General features: G+C 44.2%; 2 protein-coding genes across 2 annotated transcripts in view; both read left to right on the top strand.

Moving 5' to 3' along the window:
- The first annotated feature begins 794 nt into the window (after positions 1–794).
- Positions 795–11,676, top strand: LOC112068717 (serine/threonine-protein kinase tousled-like 2). The gene is made up of 21 exons (XM_024135910.2): positions 795–1,089; positions 2,227–2,309; positions 4,260–4,331; positions 4,440–4,509; positions 4,636–4,679; positions 4,770–4,871; positions 5,052–5,153; positions 5,317–5,409; positions 5,617–5,727; positions 5,855–5,991; positions 6,136–6,288; positions 6,382–6,448; positions 6,558–6,655; positions 6,739–6,820; positions 7,073–7,164; positions 7,274–7,363; positions 7,728–7,897; positions 10,262–10,400; positions 10,501–10,612; positions 10,744–10,851; positions 11,055–11,676. Exons 2-21 carry the CDS (start codon positions 2,229–2,231, stop codon positions 11,226–11,228), a joined length of 2,097 nt encoding a protein of 698 aa, XP_023991678.1. The 5' UTR covers positions 795–1,089; positions 2,227–2,228; the 3' UTR covers positions 11,229–11,676.
- Positions 11,677–16,592: 4,916 nt separating this feature from the next.
- The window catches only part of mrc2 (mannose receptor, C-type 2), a 39,576-nt gene continuing 33,533 nt past the window's right edge, over positions 16,593–22,635 (top strand). The window contains 1 exon segment of the mRNA XM_070438284.1: positions 16,593–16,850. Coding sequence (XP_070294385.1) covers positions 16,733–16,850 — 118 coding nt within the window. The 5' untranslated portion in view covers positions 16,593–16,732.

Here is a 22,635-nt window from a genome sequence, read left to right as displayed (position 1 = left end):
GCATTAGACATGTTTTTCTATTGGGTTCCCTCAGCCATTTGTCTTCACAGCTCTGGTTTCCCCCAGGTGCTATTTGATAATGAATCTCTGACTGAGAGGTGGACATGACTCAGAAACGGAATATAGAGAAGGCTGATGAGCTAATGAAACCTGAACAAAGGTCTGGAAACGCAATATTCTAATGTTTACATTCAACAGACTGTTTGCCATAATCCATTATTTTAGATAAATTGCGCTGTATGAGTAAACTTCTTTTTTATTTTTATTTTTTACATTCACCACTTCAAAATGATTAAAAAACAGTGTGTAAACTCATCATTGTGACATGATTCCTTTCAGATAATTGCCTTCACTTCACATTAAAAAAAAAGATGATTGCATTTCTGTCTCCCTGAAACCTTATGGGCAGTTTTAGATTGCATGTAGCTAGTTTGTAAATCGACTTCAATTGGTCTACAGTCGGTTTTGGGGGCAGGCGTGGTTGTGGTGAAGGTGGAAAGACAAATTTGAACAATCTCACGAGAATAAAGGGAGATTTACCGATTATTGTTTACATTCCCCCCAAAAATGAGAAACCGAACCGATCCAGATTCAACTGAAATGATCGGAACAACACAACTTCCGTAACAAATTGTTTGCTAGGGCGAGGAAGGTGAAGCCGAACACCAACTTTGTTCTGATTGAGTACAGAATTAGACCGAACATATCAGATCGGAGGACAAAATTATAACACAAAATAGCCACATTGTTGGATCATATTCGCGATGAAACGGGCAACTGATGGTCATTGTTCGGGATAAAATACCCGAAAGAGGCATGGTACGGCCCTTGATGAAAGGAATGTGAACCTGGGGATACCGGTGTAGGGAGTGCGGAAAGGCGGGTTCGGGATACCCCAMGACTTCTAGGCSMKGAAGGGAACTATCCGTCGTTATTGGGGGGCCAAGCAGACGCTCGTCTCCTAACTGGTAACAAATCAACACCGAAGAACGAGGATTTGGATGAGGCCTCGTTTGGCAGTGTCGAGGTAGGGAGACAAGAATCGTGGACATAAAAAGATTGGACCCGTGGAAAATATAATTACAACAGGTAACCTTGGTCGAGTTGTATTAATGCTTTATTTCTAACATAACTTTGGGTTGGGACATAATATTCCTGAAAAACAGCAGTTTTCATGTAGCTAACGTTGGCTAGCTAACGCTAGCTAACCTTACATGTTAGTCAGATATTTGCCATGTCGCTATCCATCACCCATTGGCCTAGTAATGTTAATGATCTATTCCCCTTCTTAAATTGACAATTTTGCAAGTAGTTATAATTTGGAAATATAAAATGCTGTTTTTTTTTTAGTTACCTATCAGACATATTTGCCAACGAAGTGACCAACTTGCTAGTTAATAGTTAGCTGCACCAGGTGGCTTACGTCGGACGTCAGCTGGCTACTGTAGTTAACTAGCTAGCTAACAAACATTTAGCAACAAAAACATGTTTGGAATGCCATCACCAACAAGGCAGCCATACCCATAGACTAGCCAAGGGGGGAACCTGAATTATTGACACATGTCAACTAATGTAATGAACACATGATCATGAGTCATGACAATGTCTATCATGTTACTCTCATTGTTAGTATTTTGTCACCTGCAAGTGGATGATGGCACGCTGCCTGTATTCTTTGATCAGCTAGCTAGTTAGTTATCTAGCTAGTTGATTTGATATACTATTAACAAGTTGGTTGGTCGCTGGCCTGACCCTTCTTGCCAAAACTGTCAGCTAACTAGCTAAGCAACGAAGCTATGTGGGAAAATGACTCAATCAGATTCACTAATCTTATCACGATACTGTAATCACAGTTTTGAAACCATATTTGCTGAAATGTCCCTTGTCAGCACAAGAGTATGCTCAGCTCTTGCCTGTTTAGTCTTTGCTTCATTTCTTGTTGTTGATCAAGTTCTGTGTTGGAATCAGTGGTGGTGGTGACCTGATTTTTTAAAAAACAGGTGTGTCTGAGGTTATCCGTGAGTCAGTTTCTACGAATTTATAGTTGCATGCATCAACACATTCATCTATAGGCAACCCTGAACTGGTTGTGTCACTAAATCCTCAAGCTGTTGCTAGACGATTTCCAGCCCCTTGTATTCTTACTCTGTATGATGTTTGTCTGTGCTATGGACAGTAAACAGATCTGATATCAAATTGTGTGTTTCTTGCTCATTGTCCCTGCAGCCATGATGGAAGAACTGCACAGCCTGGACCCGCGACGCCAGGAGCTGCTGGAGGCTCGCTTCACTGGGGTCGGCGTGGCTAAGGTCTGTGTTACTACACTATATCGTTGGAGATGAGAGAGGCCTATATAGGGTCTTGCTCCTTTCCCGCTCCACCTTTTCTACTAATGTAGGACTGACCGCGGGATCTCAGTGTTGCACATCTACTTTAGGACCATATCTATCTTTCTTTGTCTCTCTCACCCCTTCTCTTTGTTTCTCCCTTTCTTTGTTTGATTCTCTATTTCTGGTTGAGCTTGGCCAGGGACCGGCTGGCCCCCTCCGCCTCTCTCTCTCTCTCTCTCTCTCTTGAGAATGTAGAGCTGTGTGTCTGTGTTTGTTGGCTGGTGTGATATGGTATCCTCGCCTACTGGCTCATGATGTGGTGGCTGCATATGCATGTGCAGAGGGCTGCCAAGAAGGGAGCAGGCAGGAGGGGGAAGTGGGGCAGGGAAGGGCATGAATGCCGGTCACCCTCATACGCGTAGAAACCCTGACCAGATGTTATGGCAGTAGCGCTCTGGCTTTTGATTAGAGGTCCTGCCTGGTGGTGCTGAGGTAAACTCCATCTTAGAGAGCTGCCTTTGTGGAAAGTGATCCGGAGCGCAGAGAGTGAATCAGAGCCAGGACTGGGCTCTATGCCAGCCATAGGCAGAACTGAACCCAGAGCACGGTGCTGTCGCAGAGAAAATGGCGGCTCCCGCTAAAGCATCACACCACGGCCACCCCGTCTGACCAGGGTCCGTCTGATAGAGTTGCAGTGTGTGGAAAGACTGGGATAGAGAGAAAGGAAGTATTAGCCTAGAGAGAGATGAGACGTTTAGCCTGCCCTGGTGTTATAGGTCTGAAAGCCCCAGGATGTGGTGGGGGCAGCTCAACCTGTGTCTCTCGACCTTGAACAGCCCTGTAGCTCTGCTCCCTATCAGTCATCCTGAGCTGCCTTATAAGCGTTGTGGGCGCGGCTTAAATCGGTCCAGTATTGGCGGCAGAGAGAAATGTGCTGTTTTTCAGCTAATTTCCTGCAATTCTATACATTTTTCCATGGAGCTGAGAGAATTTTGCAGTGTGAAAGCAAATTTCCTGCAATTCTAAGCATTTCTGTGTTCTTATGGTTAAACATTAGAACATAACCTATGGGGACCCCAATCGAGGCCCCTTGGCATGTACCCTGCATGCCACGTCAGTAATCCAGCCATTCCAAAAATAGTATTAAATAAATCGTTTTTGGAATTTTTGATTCTCCCTGACTGTCTAGCTAGTTTTTATTTGGGGGATTTCTAGTTCTCAAAGATTATATAACAATATATAGGTCAATTTATATTTTCTACATTCTGTCCATCCTTAAAATGTATTTCATTTAGCAGCGCCACTGCTAAGTGAATACAAGGGAAACACTGAAAGCCTTCCAATACCCTGAGTAGTAGGATTTTATAATTATTTGAACAAGGCTGGAGAGAATGAAGATGAAATAATGAAAGGCGAGAGTGTGAGGGAGAAAAAGATTGAGAGACCTACTCCCACCTGCATTAGTTATGTCTGATGTTCAGCAATTTCAGGTTCAATTTAGTTAGAGGGAGCAGCATTATGTGTCCAGAATGACTAAGTATATTTCTCTGATATGGCAGAGTCTGGTGAATTCAAAAGTGAGTCATTTGAGTGACAGGCATCACCTAGGCAACAGACATTTAGAATTGATAGGGTAGGTACACAGTGTGGAGACGAATGGTGATGATATTAGCTCAACCCTATTCCTCTCCGACTCTCTTCTGCTCTCTCTTTCTCTCACAAACAATCCCTCACCTTATCTGTTCACCAGAGAGTAGCCATGGGGAGAAACAGTCAGTCAAATGAAAGCAGAAAGCATAATCCCCATCCTTCCCTACCACACCCCTGGTTTAACTGTGAATTAAGTTTAGTCCCTCCTAGCCCTTGGCATATCCTTCCACTCTTTGTCTGACGTGTAATTGTGTGGGTTTGTTTGTTTGTTTTGAACAGGGTTCAGGCCACAATGAGTCGTCCAATCAGAGCCTGTGCAGCGTGGGCTCTCTCAGTGACAAAGAGCTGGAGGTCAGTGTCCCACAGCAGTGGCGCCATTAATCTTTTCACTCTTATATGATATTTTATACATCTTCCACTGTCTTAAAGTACAATGTGTTTCTCCTACTCGTTTTCCAGACCCCAGAGAAAAAGCCCAACGACCAGAGAACGAGGAAGAGGAAAGCAGAGCCGTACGACGGCAGTCAAGGTGAGATGTCTGTCTCCCTTCCTCCGTGATCTCTCTTTCACCTCAGTCGTGCCTTGCCGGCGGCCATTTTGTTGTCAGAATATATCAACGGCCCACAGATTTTCAGCCTTTTTTTCTCTTCTCCAGGGAAAGGAGGAGCAAGAGGACAGAAAATTAGTGATTATTTTGAGGTGAGTGTGCAAGGTGCACTTTTTGGCAAGACTCATCCATAGCTTTGAATTTCTTCGCCCTTCTTGTGACTTTTCCATTAAATCTGTCAGTTTGTGGGTGGTAGCGGTCCTGGTACCAGTCCTGCCAGGAGTCTCCCTCCAGTTGTCCGCTCCTCCCCACAACATCACTCCCTCTCCAACCCCCCAGGCACAGTGAGCGTGCTCCCTCACTTCTCCTTTCTTTTTCCGCCTCCCTTTTCACCGTGCCCTTTCCCCCCCCCCCATTCCTAACGAACCCATCGTGTCCTTCAAACTGACCTGAATGCAAAGCAGAATGTTACTGTGGTCCATGACATGATGTTAGTGGTATGTGTGGATGTCTTTGTATCCCAGATGCAGCAGGGCAGCCCGTCCTCTATGGGTTCAGCCAACACAGAGCACTCATCCTGTTCCCTAAAGCCTGTCTCCCTCTACATGAACCACAAAGCCACACAGGTAGCTGTTACCTTACACCATCTGTACACACACACACACACACACACACACACACACACAGAGCACTGGTGATGTCTGTAATAACTTCCTGTATAATATGACACGTCTCTGGTGAATGTTTGACTTCATCTCTCTTTCTCGTCCTCTGGTTCTCCTCCTGCAGTCTGACCTGACGGTAGAGAAGCTAACTGCTATGGAGAACAACAAGAACTCTGACCTGGAGAAGAAGGAGGGGAGGATCGATGACTTACTGCGGGTGGGAACACATCTGCCATCAACGTGCCCTTGTTTTTCCCATTCTGTCTTCTAATGGAATAACATGTTGTGGGCCTCGTCATGAGACAGGATGATGCTCCAGACATGGAAACAGATCTCTTCAGAACCTACTAACTGACATTTTAAAACAGCTTTGTTTCATTAAAAGGACTATTAATGAATGGGATTTTGACCCGTTCTGTTTCAGGCGAACTGTGACCTTCGAAGGCAGTTGGATGAGCAGCAGAGGATGCTGGAGCGGTACAAAGAACGCTTGAACAAATGCGTGACCATGAGCAAGAAGCTGCTGATTGAGAAAGTGAGTTCTCCCTCTGTCCCTACAACAGGCTTGGGAGTCTAGAATACCGTCACCCATGTCTATTTTCTCGACCAAGGATTAGCTTTCCCCAAGTATAACGTGTGTGTGTCTTCTCTCCCTCCCCCAGTCGAAGCAGGAGAAGATGGCGTGTCGCGACAAGAGCATGCAGGACCGTCTTCGTCTGGGTCACTTCACCACCGTCCGACATGGTGCCTCATTCACAGAACAGTGGACGGACGGATATGCCTTTCAGAACCTTATCAAGTAAGGGTCACTCAAAAGCCTCTCTCACTCTGCATCTCATCCTCCTTCATACTCCTCTCTACCCTCCTCTGTTGTTTTTAATCTTTCTCTCTCTCATACCAGCACTGACCCTCCCCGTCACCTGTCTGTGTGTCTCGTCTCTAGGCAACAGGAGAGGATCAACTCCCAGCGAGAGGACATAGAGAGACAGAGGAAGGCCCTGGCCAAGAGGAAACCGCCCTCAATGGCCCAAACCCCGCCCCTTAGCCTGGAGCAGAACAAACGCAAGAGCAAGGCCAACGGAGCCGAGAGCGACGCGTACGTTACCCCGCCTCTTCCCCTCTCTGTTTAAATGCATACATTTTCCCTGGTTTGGTTCTGTTTATGATGGTGAGTTTCTTCATCTTCCAGGTTATCACAGGCCGAGTATCACGAGCAAGAGGAGATTTTCAAACTAAGACTGGGCCATCTCAAGAAGGTGGTGTGCTGTTTACCTGCAATGTTTCTATGTTTTGTGTATGTACTTTGTGTACTGTTTATCTGTTGGTTCCTGTAAAAGTTGCTAATAAGCTTGCTGTGTGTTGCAGGAAGAGGCAGAGATCCAGGCTGAGCTGGAGAGGTTGGAGCGAGTACGGAACCTGCACATCCGCGAGCTCAAGAGGATCCACAACGAGGATAACTCCACGTACGTGCTCTCTACCGGTGTTCTCTTATTTGTGTTCTCTCTGTTTGACCTTTTAATCGAAATATGTCTGATTTCCGCAACAGGTTCAAAGACCACCCAACGTTAAACGACCGGTACCTACTGCTCTACTTACTAGGCCGAGGTGGCTTCAGTGAAGTTTACAAGGTGAGGGCACTCATTGGAACTGACCTTTTGTCACCATGGTCAAATGCATAGTTGTATACCCATTGAACAGCGGCGACATAGTCTAAAGGATTCCTCATAATGATGTACTTTCGATGTTCACCTGAATCCATTTTTTAAAGTCGGTGCCAAGGTTTCATATTGGTGCCAGGTTTCGCTCAGATATGATAAAGAATAATGGATGTGATAGAATGATTTGCTTGTAATTGATGTCATGTCTCTCACGTTTTGAAGGCCTTTGACCTAACGGAGCAGAGATACGTCGCAGTCAAAATCCACCAGTTGAACAAGAACTGGAGGGACGAGAAGAAAGAGAACTACCACAAGTGAGTTCCCTTTTTCTTATCATGGACAGACACCTTTTTTCTCAGAGTGATACGGGTAACAAAAGCACTTTGGTTTTAACATTGGAGTTTAACGTGGTCTCTTTTTCAGACACGCATGTCGAGAGTATAGAATCCATAAGGAGCTGGACCACCCACGGATAGTCAAACTCTACGACTACTTTTCACTCGACACAGACTCGTAAGTCCCCCCCCCAAAGAGCAGCAGAACATATCCAACACATCTTTGGAATAGAACGTGAGAATTTTGGGGGTTTCTAGTTCCGGTGTTATTTTTCTCTTTCAACTCTCTATCCTACTGTTTTGAAACAGTACCTCACAGTTGGTTCCTTTGTCTCTCGTGGTGGAACAGGCTCTGTACTGTTTCTAAACTAAAACAGTACCACACAGCTGATTCCACTCTCGTTGTTCTGTGCGGTTCTGGAGTTGAACAGTACCACATCCTCTCGCTCGCTCTCTCTCTTTCTCGTTATGTCCTAGGATCTGTACGGTTCGAGATTAAAACACTACCTCACCGTAGGTTCATCTGTCTCGTTGTGTTCCAGGTTCTGTACGGTTCTAGAGTACTGTGAGGGGAACGACCTGGACTTCTACCTGAAGCAGCACAAGCTGATGTCGGAGAAGGAGGGCCGCTCCATCATCATGCAGATGGTCAACGCCCTCAAGTACCTGAACGAGATCCGCCCACCCATCATCCACTACGACCTCAAACCCGGTGGGTACAAACAGCAGATCACACGGACACTAGCATGGCAGCAGTTACACTGCAATATTAGTACCAGGTCAACACTGATGCGATCACTTACAGTACCAGTCAAAAGTTTGGACACACCTACTCATTCCAGGGTTTTTCTTTATTTTTACTATTTTCTACATTGTAGAATAATAGTGACGACATCAAAACAATGAAATAACACGTATGGAATCATGTAGTTACCAAAAAAGTGTTAAGCAAATTCTTCAAAGTAGCCACCCTTTGCCTTGATGACAGCTTTGCACACTCCTGGCATTCTCTCAACCAGCTTAATCTGGAATGCTTTTCCAACAGTCTTGAAGGAGTTCCCACATATGCTGAGCACTTGTTGGCTACTTTTCCTTCACTCTGCGGTCCAACTCATCCCAAACCATCTCAATTGGGTTGAGGTCGGGTGATTGTGATTGTGGAGGTCAGATGCAGCACTCCATCACTCTCCTTCTTGGTCAAATAGCCCTTACAGCCTGGAGGTGTATTGGGTCATTGAGTCACAGATTTCCACTAGTCTAATGTCCATTGCTCGTGTTTCTTGTTCCAAGAAAGTCTCTTCTTCTTATTGGCGTCTTTTAGTAGTGGTTTCTTTGCAGCAATTTGACCATGAAGGCCTGATTCATGCAGTCTCCTGTCAACAGTTGATGTTGAGATGTGTCTGTAGCAGAGGTAACTCTGGTTCTTCCTTTCCTGTGGCGGTCCTCATGAGAGCCAGTTTCGTCATAGCGCTTGATGGTTTTTGCGACTGCACTTGAAGAAACATTCAAAGTTCTTGAAATGTTCCGGATTAACTGACCTTCATGTAATGATGGACTGTTGTTTCTCTTTGCTTATTTGAGCTGTTCTTCCCATAAAATGGACTTGGTCTTTTACCAAATAGGGCTATCTGCTGTATACCACCCCTACCTTGTCACAACACAACTGATTGGCTCAAATGCATTAAGAAGGAAAGAAATTCCACAAATGACCTTTTAATATGGCACAACTGTTAATTGAAACGCATTCCAGGTGACTACCTCATGAAGCTGGTTGAGAGAATGCCAAGAGTGTGCACAGCTGACATCAAGGCAAAGGGTGGCTAATTTGAAGAATCTCAAATTTAAAATGTGTTTTTGATTTGTTTTTTGGTTAATACATGATTCCATATGTGTTATTTCATAGTTGTGATGTCTTCATTATTATTCTACAATGTAGAAAATAGTAAAATAAAGAAAAGCCCTTTAGTAGGTGTGTCCAACTTTTGACTGGTACTCTACCTGTAAAGCAAGTTGAAACGATGACAGCAGACTAAAACGAGACAAGATACCTTTTCACTCGGTTATCTTTTGACTCTTAAGGCTGGTTTACAGTTGGTCTGTCGACATCGACAGTCTGTAGGCTGTTGTCGCAGTGACATCCTGAACGTTCTATCGTCGTCCGACATCAAACTTGTCGTTGTTGTCATGATATGCATGACAGCAGCCTGGTGGTCCAAATAGCATAACTGGTGTATTTTAACACCGATTAACCCATCCGTTAATTGGATATATGTTAATCTAGCAAGCCAGACAACTAAAAGCTAGAAACTAACCACGCAACAATGTTTTGGTTAGTTTCTAGCGTGTTAGAAGGTAGGCAGTTCAAATAATGACCAGAGCATAGCTGACATCTTTTTAGGGAAAGGGGGAAACCTAGTTAGTTGTACAACTGAATGCATTCAACTGAAATGTGTCTTCCCGCATTTAACCCAACCCCTGTGAATCAGAGAGGTGCATGAGGCTGCCATAATCGACATCCACGTCTTCGGCATTTGGGGAACTGTGGGTTAACCGCCTTGCTCAGGGGCAGAACGACAGAATTTTACCTTGTCAGCTCAGGGATTCAATCCGGCAACCTTTCGGTTACTGGCCCAACGCTCGGACCACTAGGCTACCTTTTTAGTACATTTTTATGAATTATTACAGGAAAGTAAACTCACAACAAGATCATTTTTCAAGGTAATGGCAAGCTAATTACAGAAAATAGCTTACGATTGCGAGTGTGACGTATTAAATGCAGGGCATTCTACCGGATATTTTTTTTGCTTGTCTCATTGCTGTCGCAGTCAGGTAACCATGACAACACACTTTTTTCATCGGTCTGTGACAAGGAAACCGAAAAGTGTCAGTGACAGTCTATAGACGTTCCACCGGAGTATATATGAAATGTTGTTTGGACCAGCGAAACTTGACGCATTTGAATTGTCTACAGACACGTCGTTAGACCAATTTTATAAACCAGCCTTGACCACATATTACTGAGAAATGTTCATTATGACCTTTTTTTGTCTTGACCTCTGACTTGTCTTTTCCTCAGGCAACATCCTCCTGGTGAATGGCACAGCCTGTGGTGAGATCAAGATCACCGACTTCGGCCTGTCCAAGATCATGGACGACGACAGCTACAACTCAGTGGACGGGATGGAGCTGACCTCGCAGGGTGCAGGGACCTACTGGTGAGGCGCCGCACAAACTACAACAATAGAACGACTGTCTTGTTTGGGTGATTGTTATTGTGGAAAGAGTGTTTCTCTAATAAATGATCTTCCCTTGCAGGTACCTTCCCCCAGAATGCTTTGTGGTGGGTAAAGAGCCTCCTAAAATCTCCAACAAGGTGGATGTGTGGTCAGTGGGAGTCATCTTCTACCAGGCTCTGTACGGACGCAAGGTAATACAAGCACGCACACGCTACTAACTCCTCTCAGAATTCTATTCATACTCTTTATACTCCATTTAAGAGATGAGGATGTTTTGTGTTGCTAACTTTTTCTTCTTTTCTTTCTTTGTCTTCGCCTCCAGCCCTTTGGCCATAACCAGTCTCAACAGGACATCCTCCAGGAGAACACCATACTGAAGGCAACAGAGGTGCAGTTTCCCCCCAAACCAGTAGTCACCCCAGAAGCTAAGGTACTGCTTGTTTTTTCTGACTGTCCCTCCCTCACCTTTCTGTCATTTGTTAGTCCATTCCTTAAATTCTGCCTCACCTGGTGTTGTTTCTCCAGCCCTCTTTCACTGGTCTGTTACTTTACGCATTCATCCCTTTCTGCTCTGTGCACAAACTCTTCCCCTGTCACAACGTCTCTAAATGTCCCCTCCTTTTCTCTCTCCAGGCCTTTATAAGGCGCTGTCTGGTCTACCGGAAGGAGGACCGTATCGATGTGCACCAGCTAGCCAGTGACCCCTTCCTCATGCCTCACATCCGCAAGTCTGTGGCCACGTCCGGGGCCTCTGGCACGGCTATACCCTCCACCTCCAGCTCCTCCAACAGCAGCGCCTCAAACTGAGCCCTCACTATCTATCTCACTACGAACTGACTGACCTGAGTGGAAGGTGGAGGTGGGGGTGGCTGCCTGATTTAGCCCCCTCACCACTTACCATCCTGCTTATGTCCCGCCATGGGCTCAGCACCCCAGGGAAACCTCTGGGGTGCAGGCAGGGGGAGCGTGAGGAATCATGGGTGAGGTGGAGGGGTGGGGTAATCAGTGTTCCAACTGCAACTTGGAGCCCTCCGTCCCCCATGTCCACCCACCCAGCTTCCCTGTCTCTCCCTCCCCTGAGGGGTGGTGTTGTTCTGGGGGTCAAAGCCCTAGGGTCCCCCCACAGTGAGGAGGGGGGCATGGCACTGAGCTGATGAGAAATGTTAAGATGAAAAGAATGGAACAGGGCTGCATTAGCTTTGAGAAATGGAAGGGACTGTTGGAAGACTCTGTTTTCCATCTTATACACACACCCACCCACCCACCATGCCTCGGAGTCGTCCCAGATGCTCTGGGTTCTCCTTTTGATAAATGCTTTGGTTGTCATCCAACCCCCTCCCCTGACTGACAGTACCAGTCTAGCCTGCCTTTAGACTGGACCTGAACAAGACCTATGGCATTCATTCATTTAAGCCACTCTCCTGGGTCCAGGTAGTTTTTGAAGGGAAACATACCCCCCCGTTTTAAATCCTGTGACCAAAGCTTAAAACTTCCAGATGGTGGCACTGTTCCGCTGCTGTTTTTATATTGGTTCTAGTTGTGTTACATGATATATGACGTGGAAAACGAATGAATGGTCCCTTTTTTAAGAATTGTTACTTTTACATTTTCTCAATTCTAAGGGAAAAAAAGCAATTGGTGGTTTTTAAATTTGTTTTCTTTTGTTTTTTTCCCTGTTCTCTTTTTAGTAATTGCCCCTTCATGAAAACACATATTTATTTAGGTCTGTTTTATTGAATTTTTTGCCAATAAAATGCAAGGGACTGGTTTACTCATTGTACTGTACTGTTGCGAGGAGATTGGGCCTTAGCAGAGAATTGCATAACCCATTAAATACTATTGGTTAAACTGTGCGATCTGAGTGTTTTGTGGGGGGGGGTGTGGTTCTGGTTGGGTTGTTTACTCTCAGAAAGCACGGCAAGCTCATTTCTCTGCATCAACAACACAAAAGCACACTTGTGTAATATTTATTATCTGTAACCTGGAATTTCCAGGGGGAAAAGGAAACCGGGAAGACCCAGATACAGCTGGAGAAGGTCTATCGAGGAAGAACTCAAATAATCAAGAACATCTTTGAAAGGGAGGTAGGTAGTCCAGCGGTTAAGAGCGTTGGGCCAGTAACCGAAAGGTCGCTGGTTCGAATCCCGGAGCTGACTACAGTTGAAGTCAGAAGTTTACATACACACTCAGTTTTTCACAATTCCTGACATTTAATCCTAGTAATAATTCCCTGTCTTAAGTCAGTTAGGATCACCACTATTTTAAGAATGTGAAATGTCAATAATAGTAGAGAGAATTATTTATTTAATTTCTTTCGTCACATTCCCAGTGGGTCAGATGTTTACATATGCTCAATTAGTATTTGGTAGCATTGACCTTTAAATTGAAACGTTTTACCCTAGTTAAACAGGTAGCGTTCCACAAGCTTCCCACAATAAGTTGGGTGAATTTTGACCCATTCCTCCTGACAGAGCTGGTGTAACTGAGTCAGGTTTGTAGGCCTCCTTGCTTGCACAAGCTTTTTCAGTTCTGCCCACATTTTCTATGGGATTGAGGTCTGGGCTTTGTGATGGCCACTCCAATACCTTGACTTTGTTGTCCTTAACCATTTTTCCACAACATTGGAAGTATGCTTGGGGTCATTGTCCATTTGGAAGACCCATTTGCGACCAAGCTTTAACTTCCTGACTGTTGTCTTGATGTTGCTTCAATATATCCACATAATTTTTCTCCCTGTGCACCCACAATCTGATGCTGCCACCCCCGTGCTTCACGGTTGGGATTGTGTTCTTGCAAGCCTCTTCCTTTTTCCTTCAAACATAACGATGGTCATTATGGCCAAACAGTTCTATTTTTGTTTCATCAGACCAGAGGACATTTCTCCAAAAAGTACAATCGTTGTCCCCATATGCAGTTGCAAACCGTAGTCTGGCTTTGTTTTATTACTGTTTTGGAGCAGTGGCTTCTTCTTTGCTGAGCGGCCTTTCAGGTTATGTCGATATAGAACTCGTTTTACTGTGGATATAGATACTTTTGTACCTGTTTCCTCCAGCATCTTCAAAATGCCATTTTCTGTTCTGGGATTGATTTTCACTTTTTGCAACAAAGTACGTTCATCTCTAGGAGACAGAAGGCGTCTCCTTCCTGAGCTGTATGACGGCTGCCTGGTCCCATGGTGTTTATACTTGCGTACTATTGGTTGTACAGATGAACGTGGTATCTTCAGACATTTGGAAATTGCTCCCAAGGATGAACCAGACTTGTGGAGGTCTACAATGTTTTTTCTGAGGTCTTGGCTGATTTCTTTTGATTTTCCCAAAATGTCAAGCAAAGAGGCACTGAGTTTGAAGGTAGGCCTTGAAATACATCCACAGGTACACCTCCAATTGACTCAAATGATGTAAATGAGCCTATCAGAAGCTTCTAAAGCCATGACATCATTTTCTAGAATTTTCCCAGTTGTTTAAAGGCACAGTCAACTTAGTGTATGTAAACTTCTGACCCACTGGAATTGTGATACAGTGAATTATAAGTGAAATAATTTGTATGTAAACAATTGTTGGAAAAATGTCCTAACCTACTTGCCAAAACTATAGTTTGTTAACAAGAAATGTGTGGAGTGGTTGAAAAACGAGTTTTAATGACTCCAACCTAAGTGTATGTAAACTTCCGACTTCAACTGTAGGTGAGATCTGTCGACGTGCCCTTGAGCAAGGCACTTAATCCTAATTGCTCCTGTAAATCGCTCTGGATAAGAGCGTCTGCTAAATGACAAAAATATTAAATGTATATAACGAAGTGGGGGAAACCAAAACAGATGGAAAAGTCTGAATGACCTAGAGACGGGTTGGCTGACAACGTCACGAGAATGTGGACACATCGATGAGGAAGAAGGCCATGTGGTGGTATGATTAAAATAGCAAACAACCATGTGGGGAGTCGTAGGTGGCTAGTTTAATCTCGTTGATACTGTGTTGAGGTGTTTTGACTCATGTCTGTGCTAATATGGCTCAAATTTGCTAGCTAACCAACAACTGTATTGATGTATTTGAGAGACAAGTGCTCCTTGTGCAAATGTATTTGTTTTCAATAAACATTTTGAGACAAAATATAGTTTACATGTCAACAATCTAAACCAACCCTGTCTGTTTTGCCCCATTTTTGCTTATGTGTTTTGTTGCTAAACAACCAACCCGTCTATGCTCCCCACGGACCCCGAGGTACTGCACCTGGTCCGCGGTCAGATCTCAACATCTCTCTTTCTATACACTGTATATCTTTTTTTACATTCGATTTTTTTAAATGAATATTACAAAAAACAAATTAAATGAATTTTGGCCAAGAGATCTGTAGAATAAGTTGAGGGTGTAATACAATACAGTGTAATATGATTCATCTGCAATTGATGTTCTTAATAATTAACCCTGGGCAACATGGGCCTGGATATTGGTATCCACAGTACTCCACCAATTATCAACTCCATCCTTATTCTATTTTAGTTTACGTAAATGCACTGTACTTTAAGCTTTAAAACTGAAACGTTTTCTCTCTGCCTCATGACAAAATGTGTAGAATTGCAGGATATACGCTTTAAAGCTGAAACAACAAAAAATCTCTGCCCCATGAAAAAATATGTAGAATTGCAGGACATTTGCTTCTCTCCGATGCCAGGAGATGGAGCTTTAAAATGGTTTGTCCGGCCATGCACTGCCAAAGTCAAAGTAGAACTCCTTGTATTCTATTTTTTTTTATCCCACTCCAGTTGTGTTCTGATTATGACGGGGTCCCTGATGAATTTGCTATCACAAAAGGGGTCCCCGGCCCAAAAAACGTTTGAGAGACCCTGAAGTAATTATCTATAATACAACTGTCACATTATTGAATGAATGATTGGGCTCACGCAGTGCTGAATTGATGCCATGAGCGATGATCACTCTACCATTGAACCACACTGGTATAAAATGTATGGGTAGGCCATAGAGATAGAAGCTCAATCTAGTTCTGTGGGTAGGCTACTACCTTGCATGGTGCATTCGCACGTTGTTTAAAATGTGTGTTAAACTGAGTGTGGTTGTGTGCAGTGCACTGCCAAAGCCACAGATCAATAATGATCAGTGGACAGGGAGACAGCCAGGGCCCTGAGCCATGCATACTGCTAATGGTCCAACAACGGCTGTGTTCACAAGAGAGAGGATGAAGCTAACACATCAGTGACACCAGCTTTGAACTGTTAGGCTACGTGTGCAGATTGTACACACACACACACACACACACACACACACACACACACACACACACACACACACACACACACACAACACACACACACACACACACACACACACACACACACACACACACACACATTATCCGCCAATGTAAGATTGTTCTGATTGATGCATCATTCTTGCATTTCCCAACAGATTGACATTGGATTGTTTCCACTCCCCCACATCCACCACTAACAATACCCAACACGGAATCATTCCAGGGGTGAATAAAGACGATTCCATGTGAAACTATGTGCACCATGGCATCTTAATTGATTCACGAGGAAGGGACAGCAATAATGTGATAATTAAATCATCCAGAATACTTTCTTCACAACAGTGGAGGCCAAGAAGCCATCACTTTAGTATTTATTACACATATTTATGAGTTGGCTTTGGGTCTCTGGCTTTGGAATGGGAAGTAAAACGTGTTTCTTGTTGCAATCTCACGTGGATGATCTGTGTGCATAACTGTCACCCCACTGCTGATTTGGGGAATGATTCTGAGTCAGAATCTAGTAAAATAAAACATTTATGTTTTCAATCTTTACTGTAGTTTTAAATAAGCTAAATCGAGTGTATATAGGTGTAAACATTTTTTTAAATATATTTGTAATGCCAATACCTTATTTTCAAGGAAACAAATAGGCCTAGGCTAGCTAGGCTACATTTTTGCAGCATGTAGCGTATCACAAGCAGGGATGTTGTTACAATGTAACAGCGGGGCAGATCTCAAGAAGATGCAAGGTAACAATGTTGCAAGTCTGAGATTCTGAGATACAATGTTGCATATTTGCAATACAATGTATCTAGTTTGTGCACAACTGTGTATGCATGTGAGGCGGGCTAGAGTATGGTGACGCTGACGCAACGCGTCTGCTAACTTCACTTTTAACGACGCACTAAAAAGACACAGAGCCCACTCTACTCCTCCTCTCTTCTGCACCCCATCATACTCACCACCACTCTACCCATCCGTCCCGAAAGGAAAGCTTTCAAAAACATTTGCTCCGATTTACAATTTGCTGAGCAATAGCGGGCATGCCACGCTGCGACCGAAACAAGGATTCGAGGAGAACATGGAAAAATTGCCTTCACTTTTACAAATGCACTTTATATTTATTKATCTTTAGTCTGGAACTAAACAGCAGCGTTTCAGGTAAGATCAATATGTTGCTGTCGAATGCTTCTCGGCTTTTCATTCAAGGAAAACTCTGGAGACCGAGAGTCTCTTTGTTATGGCACGTCTGAATATCCACCTAAAGCTTATTTAGCTTTTTTTGTTTTGGGGTAGGAGACCTGGTGGGATTTTACTGGTACTTTTTTTATCTGAAATTCACTGATGCATTGGAATGCCACGAAAGTCCAAATTCTGAGTGGAACCAGATGTGTGTGTGAGTGAGTGTGTGTGTGTGTGGGGGGGGGGGTATGTGTTTTCTCGTTTGGAAACTTGAAGTGAAGTCAAATATACTTTGCTCTAATCTTTGGAAACTTAAAATGGTATAATGTCCACACCTCTGTTCTGTAAACTGATAGGGACTGACGCGTTGCATTATTTGCACCTCGGGCAGATGTACCTTTACATCCTGTTATACAATTAGTCATCTCTTCCCGTTCTGCTACCTGTAGGGCTTTGGACACGAAGTGACCTCTCGCTTTTGAACACTGACCTGCCTACTCCTAGGCATGCTATGGGTCGATTTGTAGAGATTAAATCTAGGTTAAAAAAATAAATAATCCATGAATGAAGACGGATAACACTAGGCTATAACAGTTATTTCAGAAATACACCACTGTCTCTCTGAAATGAAGACAAAGAGGCCCAGTAACCAACTGACTGTAGACAACTTTTGAGGTGGGCCAACTAAAAACTGAAATTCTCAATTCCTCCCATGTGGAAACAGAACTTAATTGAGCCTGGCCAACCTGTATCACAACATCCAGAGGCAATTTAACTTTCAACAAGATGTATTCAGTTCTTTGATACTGAGGTCTACGACCGTGTGTTATGCGGTCAGAATTAGTTCAGTTAGTACAAGGGAGGGAAAACAGTTCAACAAAGCTGAGATTGAGATTCAAGGTGATGAAGTAAATAAGAATCATATACTGTAATTCACCAGGTTCTGTTATTACTGTATTATTACATCATTGTTTTTGTTTTCTGTGTGATATTCTCCAAAAGCACAGTTGTGTCAGCTCTCAACACAATGTCATGTAGGCCAGATATATTGTTGTTGTGTCTAGCTGTTACACCTGCAGTGCAGATGTTACTGGGTTTGTTTGCCAACTGCAAAGCAAGGCAGATCTCTCATTCACATGCTTTCATTCTTGTTTTCCACCATTTCTATTTATTCTGTCTTTTTAGACACTTATTCACACCCTGAGGTCTTCCTGAGTGTACAGGTCTCAGAACAATCCCTCTATCCTGGGGCATGTTCTTACCTTTAGGATCATGGAGGAATTTCAGGTACCACCCTGTGTCTTTGGACTACCAGCTGACAGAAGCAGGGAAGCCAACAGCCTGATCAGCCCCTAACCCCCCCCCCCCCCCCAACCACCCACTAAAGGGCTGATCAGCCCCTAACAAATCCCACCCACTCACTGCTGCTTCTCCTCCCCTCCCACTGAGATGTTTCCTGGGTGGGGGCCTACCACAGCTCCAGCAGTGTCAGAGGCTGGCCTGGACCGTCATAAAATAAACAGAAACAAACATACTAACAGGCTGGAATTTCCTGTCAATTTGTTGGTTGCTGTTTTTACTGAACAAGGACATGTTCTGTTTTATAAAGCTTACCCGGAAAACAAGCGTCCCCTTTCATCTCAAACATCTGTCAAAATAAGAAAAAGGTTCAAGGACAATCCTTTGGTCCCACCACCACACCTTCATCTAGACCTGGGGGTCTTTAACCTGATACCAGAATCTATCATCATTGTTGTTCTTATCCACTAACATCCACCCACACTTTTACTCCACTTTGCTTTAAAATCTACGGGAGTCAAATGTTTGTTATCTCAAATTTCTATCACAATATGGTTCCCAGTCCCAGTGCCACCATCTCTACAGTACGTCTCACCTCAGTGTGGATCAAGTCAGTCACCTTTGTTTCATGTACCTCAGCCTCCACTGGACCTCTGTGCTCCAGCTCCAGTGCCCTGCTCACACCCCCACGCCCAGAGAGACCTCATCAACACACCAGCCAGAGTTGGAGGAGAAGAAGGTGGTTCTGGGAACATCAACCTCTCTGCTCTTGGCTCCTTGTGTTCCGTTGTTCTTGGCTGCAGGTTTAAGCCTCTCTCTTTTGCAGCAGGAAACTGGCGTGGGTCTAAGTAGGGTGACGGGGCAGGGAGTGGGAGAGAGGGAGAGGAGGGATCAGGCTAGATGGGTGTTGTTCTGGTTGTATTTCCCCAAGGTTTAACTTTCGCCAAGATTCAGTGAAGCTGTTGATCTGTGCTTTACTGTATTCGCATCAAACATTTTCAAATCCGCTTCTGGAATTACATTCAAAGTTTGTCTTTTACTTAGCAGAGCCGTCTGAGGTTGAACCAGCACTTCAAAACACAGCTGCAGGGCCCAGGTTTGAACACTTTGAGAAGTTAAGAGCTGCTACTTCACAACATCAGTGACATCAGCACCCAGCTGGTTGGGTACTAGTCGTGGCCTGTGGGAAATTAGTCATCAAGTCCAATCAAGGTCTAACAATCCAGGTCTACGTTTTACTGCCTTGGTAGCAATAGAAAACCAACATTCCTTTTGTGGTGGCTCTTATTCTCATCATGACAAAAGACAAAAGGACATCAGGCGGCTTTTAATAAAAATGCACGTCTCCTAAAAACTCCTCTTACCACACCGCCGTGAGTGTTGCTAAGCCAAGCGTTAGCATGGGCACAACTATCGTTATTGTAAGCCGTGTCAAGGAAATCACACGCCACTGGAAGCAGCGCTGCTTGCTTCCGAGCATCCGGCTTAAGTCAGCGCTGTAGATGTCCAAAATGAATTCATTGTTCTGTACAGTGTTTTGACAAATTTAGGAGGGGCAAAGTTGATCCTGTAATCTGCTCACAGCTGGGGTGGATTGCCTGTCATGACAGAGTAGAGCCAATTAAAAGAACAAATAGAATGGTTGGATTTTCAGACCGAGGTAGCTGGGAGCACTGCTAAAAGTTTTGGCATGGACCACAAGCTAAGAAAGATCATTGAATTGAGAGGCATCACAGACTGAGTGACTTTGCTGAACTGTCTGATCTACAGGGTCCATACGGTATGGCATTAACAGGACTCAGTTTGTCTCTGCTGTTGGAGAACTGTAGAGAATGCTTGACTAACTGTAGCAAGGTTATTGAACACATGCCATTTAATGGAAATGACAGACAATGAGTTCCCTGGAGAGAAATGAATCCATGGAAAGTTTTTTTTATTCCAGACTGTTATGGATTGTGTTACGTTAATAATAGGAGTCTGACATTATAAACTCATGGAAAGGCAGACTTGTCAATGTTAAGACATTCAGTTGCTTTTTGTCTGTTGGAATCTGCCCCTCATTCTTCTACTTCAATGACGAAGGTGCTATCTAGAACCAAAAAGGGTTCTTCGGCTGTCCCAATAGGAGAACCCTTTGAACAACCCCTTTTGGTTCCAGGTAGAACCTTTTCCACAGAGGAACCCAAAATAGTTCTACCTGGAACCAAAAAGGGTTCTTCAAATGGCGACAACTGCAGAACTGGGCTCCCGAGTGGCACTACATCTCAGTGCAAGAGGCGTCACTACAGACCCTGGTTCGATTCCAGGCTGTATCACAACCGGCTGTGATTGGGAGTCCCATATGGCGGCGCGCAATTGGCCCAGCGTCGTTAGGGTTTGACCGGTGTAGGCCGTCATTGTAAATAAGAATTTGTTCTTAACTGACATGCCTAGTTACATTTTTAAAAAATAACAATTTTTTTCTAAGAGTGCAGAGTAAAGATTTTTCCAGAGGTGCACCATTACCATGTGAAAAAAAAGGTATTTTGACTTCTGACTCTTTATTGCATCACAATTAGTGGACAGTAAACAGGACTAACAGCACGTTGCTACAACGACACGTCTGCAGCAGTCAGCGCCAGCTGGTAATTGTGTCTGATTACACTGTACAAAGCACTGCCAGTGGAGGCTCTCACAGCTCTGTGGAACCACTCAGCCATTGTGTTTTGTAACTACAGCGTTCGCAGCATCTGGAAGCCGACCAAGGCCACAAGCTGACTATTATTTCTCAACAACGTCGCAACAGAGGTTGTGTGAGTCTGAGAAAAGCTAGTGCTATACACTGATTGAAGGTCTGCTTCATAACCACTTTGGAGGGACTCTTTTTATGGAGATTCTCCATCATTTTAGTGTTGGTAGTGCTGCAGGGACCGTGTTGCTAGTTCTGTGAGAGAGCTACAGTGGACTGATTAGATGACTTGAGGAGGTTTTTGTACTACAGGCCAGGACACCTATTCTGTGTGTGGACTGAAGTACCCCCATACCAGAGCCATTTGATTCAGAAGGGCTGGGTTAAATGCGGAAGACACATTTCAGTTGAATGCCTTCAGCTGTGCGACTGACTAGGTATCCCCCTTTCCCTATGTTCAGTCCAACGCCCAGTGATCTTTCCCACCTTCCTCACATCCTGGCCCCTCGGAGGGCCCCGTGAAGGAGGAATGCTGACGGTCTCTCTCTCTGTTTCTCTTCTCTGGACCCAGATTCACGAAGGAGACCTTCTGTTTGTTTTGGAGTCATTCCTTTTTTCTCCTTGCTCTTTGTGTTCACTTAACATCACAGCTGCACTCCCCATCCTCTCTTTCTTCCTCTCTTTCTCTCCCTTTCCATCTCTCACTCCATCTCTCGCTCTCTTCCACCAGTGCGCACACTTTTGATTCACCTGGCCTTAACCTCCCAATCCCCAATCCCCATAATCCCCCCCCCCCCTTGCAGGAGAATAAAAATAAAATATTGGAGAAGAAGTGGGAATGAGAGAAAACCACACTGGGTTTTTGAGAAGGCTGTTGGGTTCTCTTCCCGACATTCCAGTCATAGATGCTGGATTCCAGCCAGTATCGCCTAGCTAGCTTAGAGTTAAATATCTCACTTTCTCTCTACCTCCTCCTCTTTTCAGTTCATACAGGGTTGCAGTGTGTACAGTATACATACTCTTGTATTACACAGAGCCTACAGTAGAGACCCAATGCGCATGGCACATTGACATATACATTACTACATAAGGATGAACGAAGCCAAGGTACAGTTCATGACATTTCATTGTAACTTTTTTTGAGGATTAACTGTAGGGTCACTCGGTCTGGGTAAATTACTGCCATAATTAAGTAAAGTAATGACATGTATTCTATCCGATATTGACAACAGAAACATCTTAAAATATGAAACCAGGCTTTTTCTCCTGATAAAGTTCCAAACCAGTCCCCCCAAAACCCCCAGACCGCCCAGTCCTCATTTCGTTCTTCAGCCAACCTCCCCTCACATGACATTCAGACCACAGACTCCCCGTGAGGAGAAAGGCCATTCCAGGTCACACGTCTGAAATGGGGCAAATATCCCAGAATCTGACAGGAAATAACAAACACATAGACATTACCAACGTTAATAGACGCGTGAAAAAACACGTGCAACCACATTTTCAAAGCAGCAGGCCCGTCCAATTAACACGTGTCTAGACACATAACCTGGGTCAATGTCTGCTTAAGTTGATACAGGTTTGTGAGCCTCCTATGGTCTTTTAAATACGCAAATTAAATGATTTCTTTCCCCAACTTTCTTGTCTGTTTTGTCATAGATGTGAGAGGAGATATGACAGTGGGCTAGGTATCATTGTGAGAAAGCTAGCCTTTCGACAGCACCACAACCAGCTGAAATGTGCTTGCTCTAACAAAGCAGGACATCCATTAACAGTGATATTGATCGTGTTCCGGCT

Source organism: Salvelinus sp. IW2-2015, unplaced genomic scaffold, assembly GCF_002910315.2.
Source record: "Salvelinus sp. IW2-2015 unplaced genomic scaffold, ASM291031v2 Un_scaffold659, whole genome shotgun sequence".
NCBI classification, from domain to species: Eukaryota; Metazoa; Chordata; class Actinopteri; order Salmoniformes; family Salmonidae; genus Salvelinus; species Salvelinus sp. IW2-2015.
This window is presented reverse-complemented; position numbering and strand designations above follow the sequence as displayed.

What these genes read in the sequence shown, in the direction of transcription:
- LOC112068717 (XM_024135910.2), top strand. Translation starts at nt 2,229, where the DNA reads ATGATGGAAGAACTGCACAGCCTGGACCCGCGACGCCAGGAGCTGCTG. An exon ending in AACGGAGCCGAGAGCGACGC is followed by an intron (nt 6,289 to 6,381) that starts GTACGTTACCCC and finishes TTCATCTTCCAG; the next exon opens with GTTATCACAGGCCGAGTATC. An exon ending in GCTTCAGTGAAGTTTACAAG is followed by an intron (nt 6,821 to 7,072) that starts GTGAGGGCACTC and finishes CACGTTTTGAAG; the next exon opens with GCCTTTGACCTAACGGAGCA.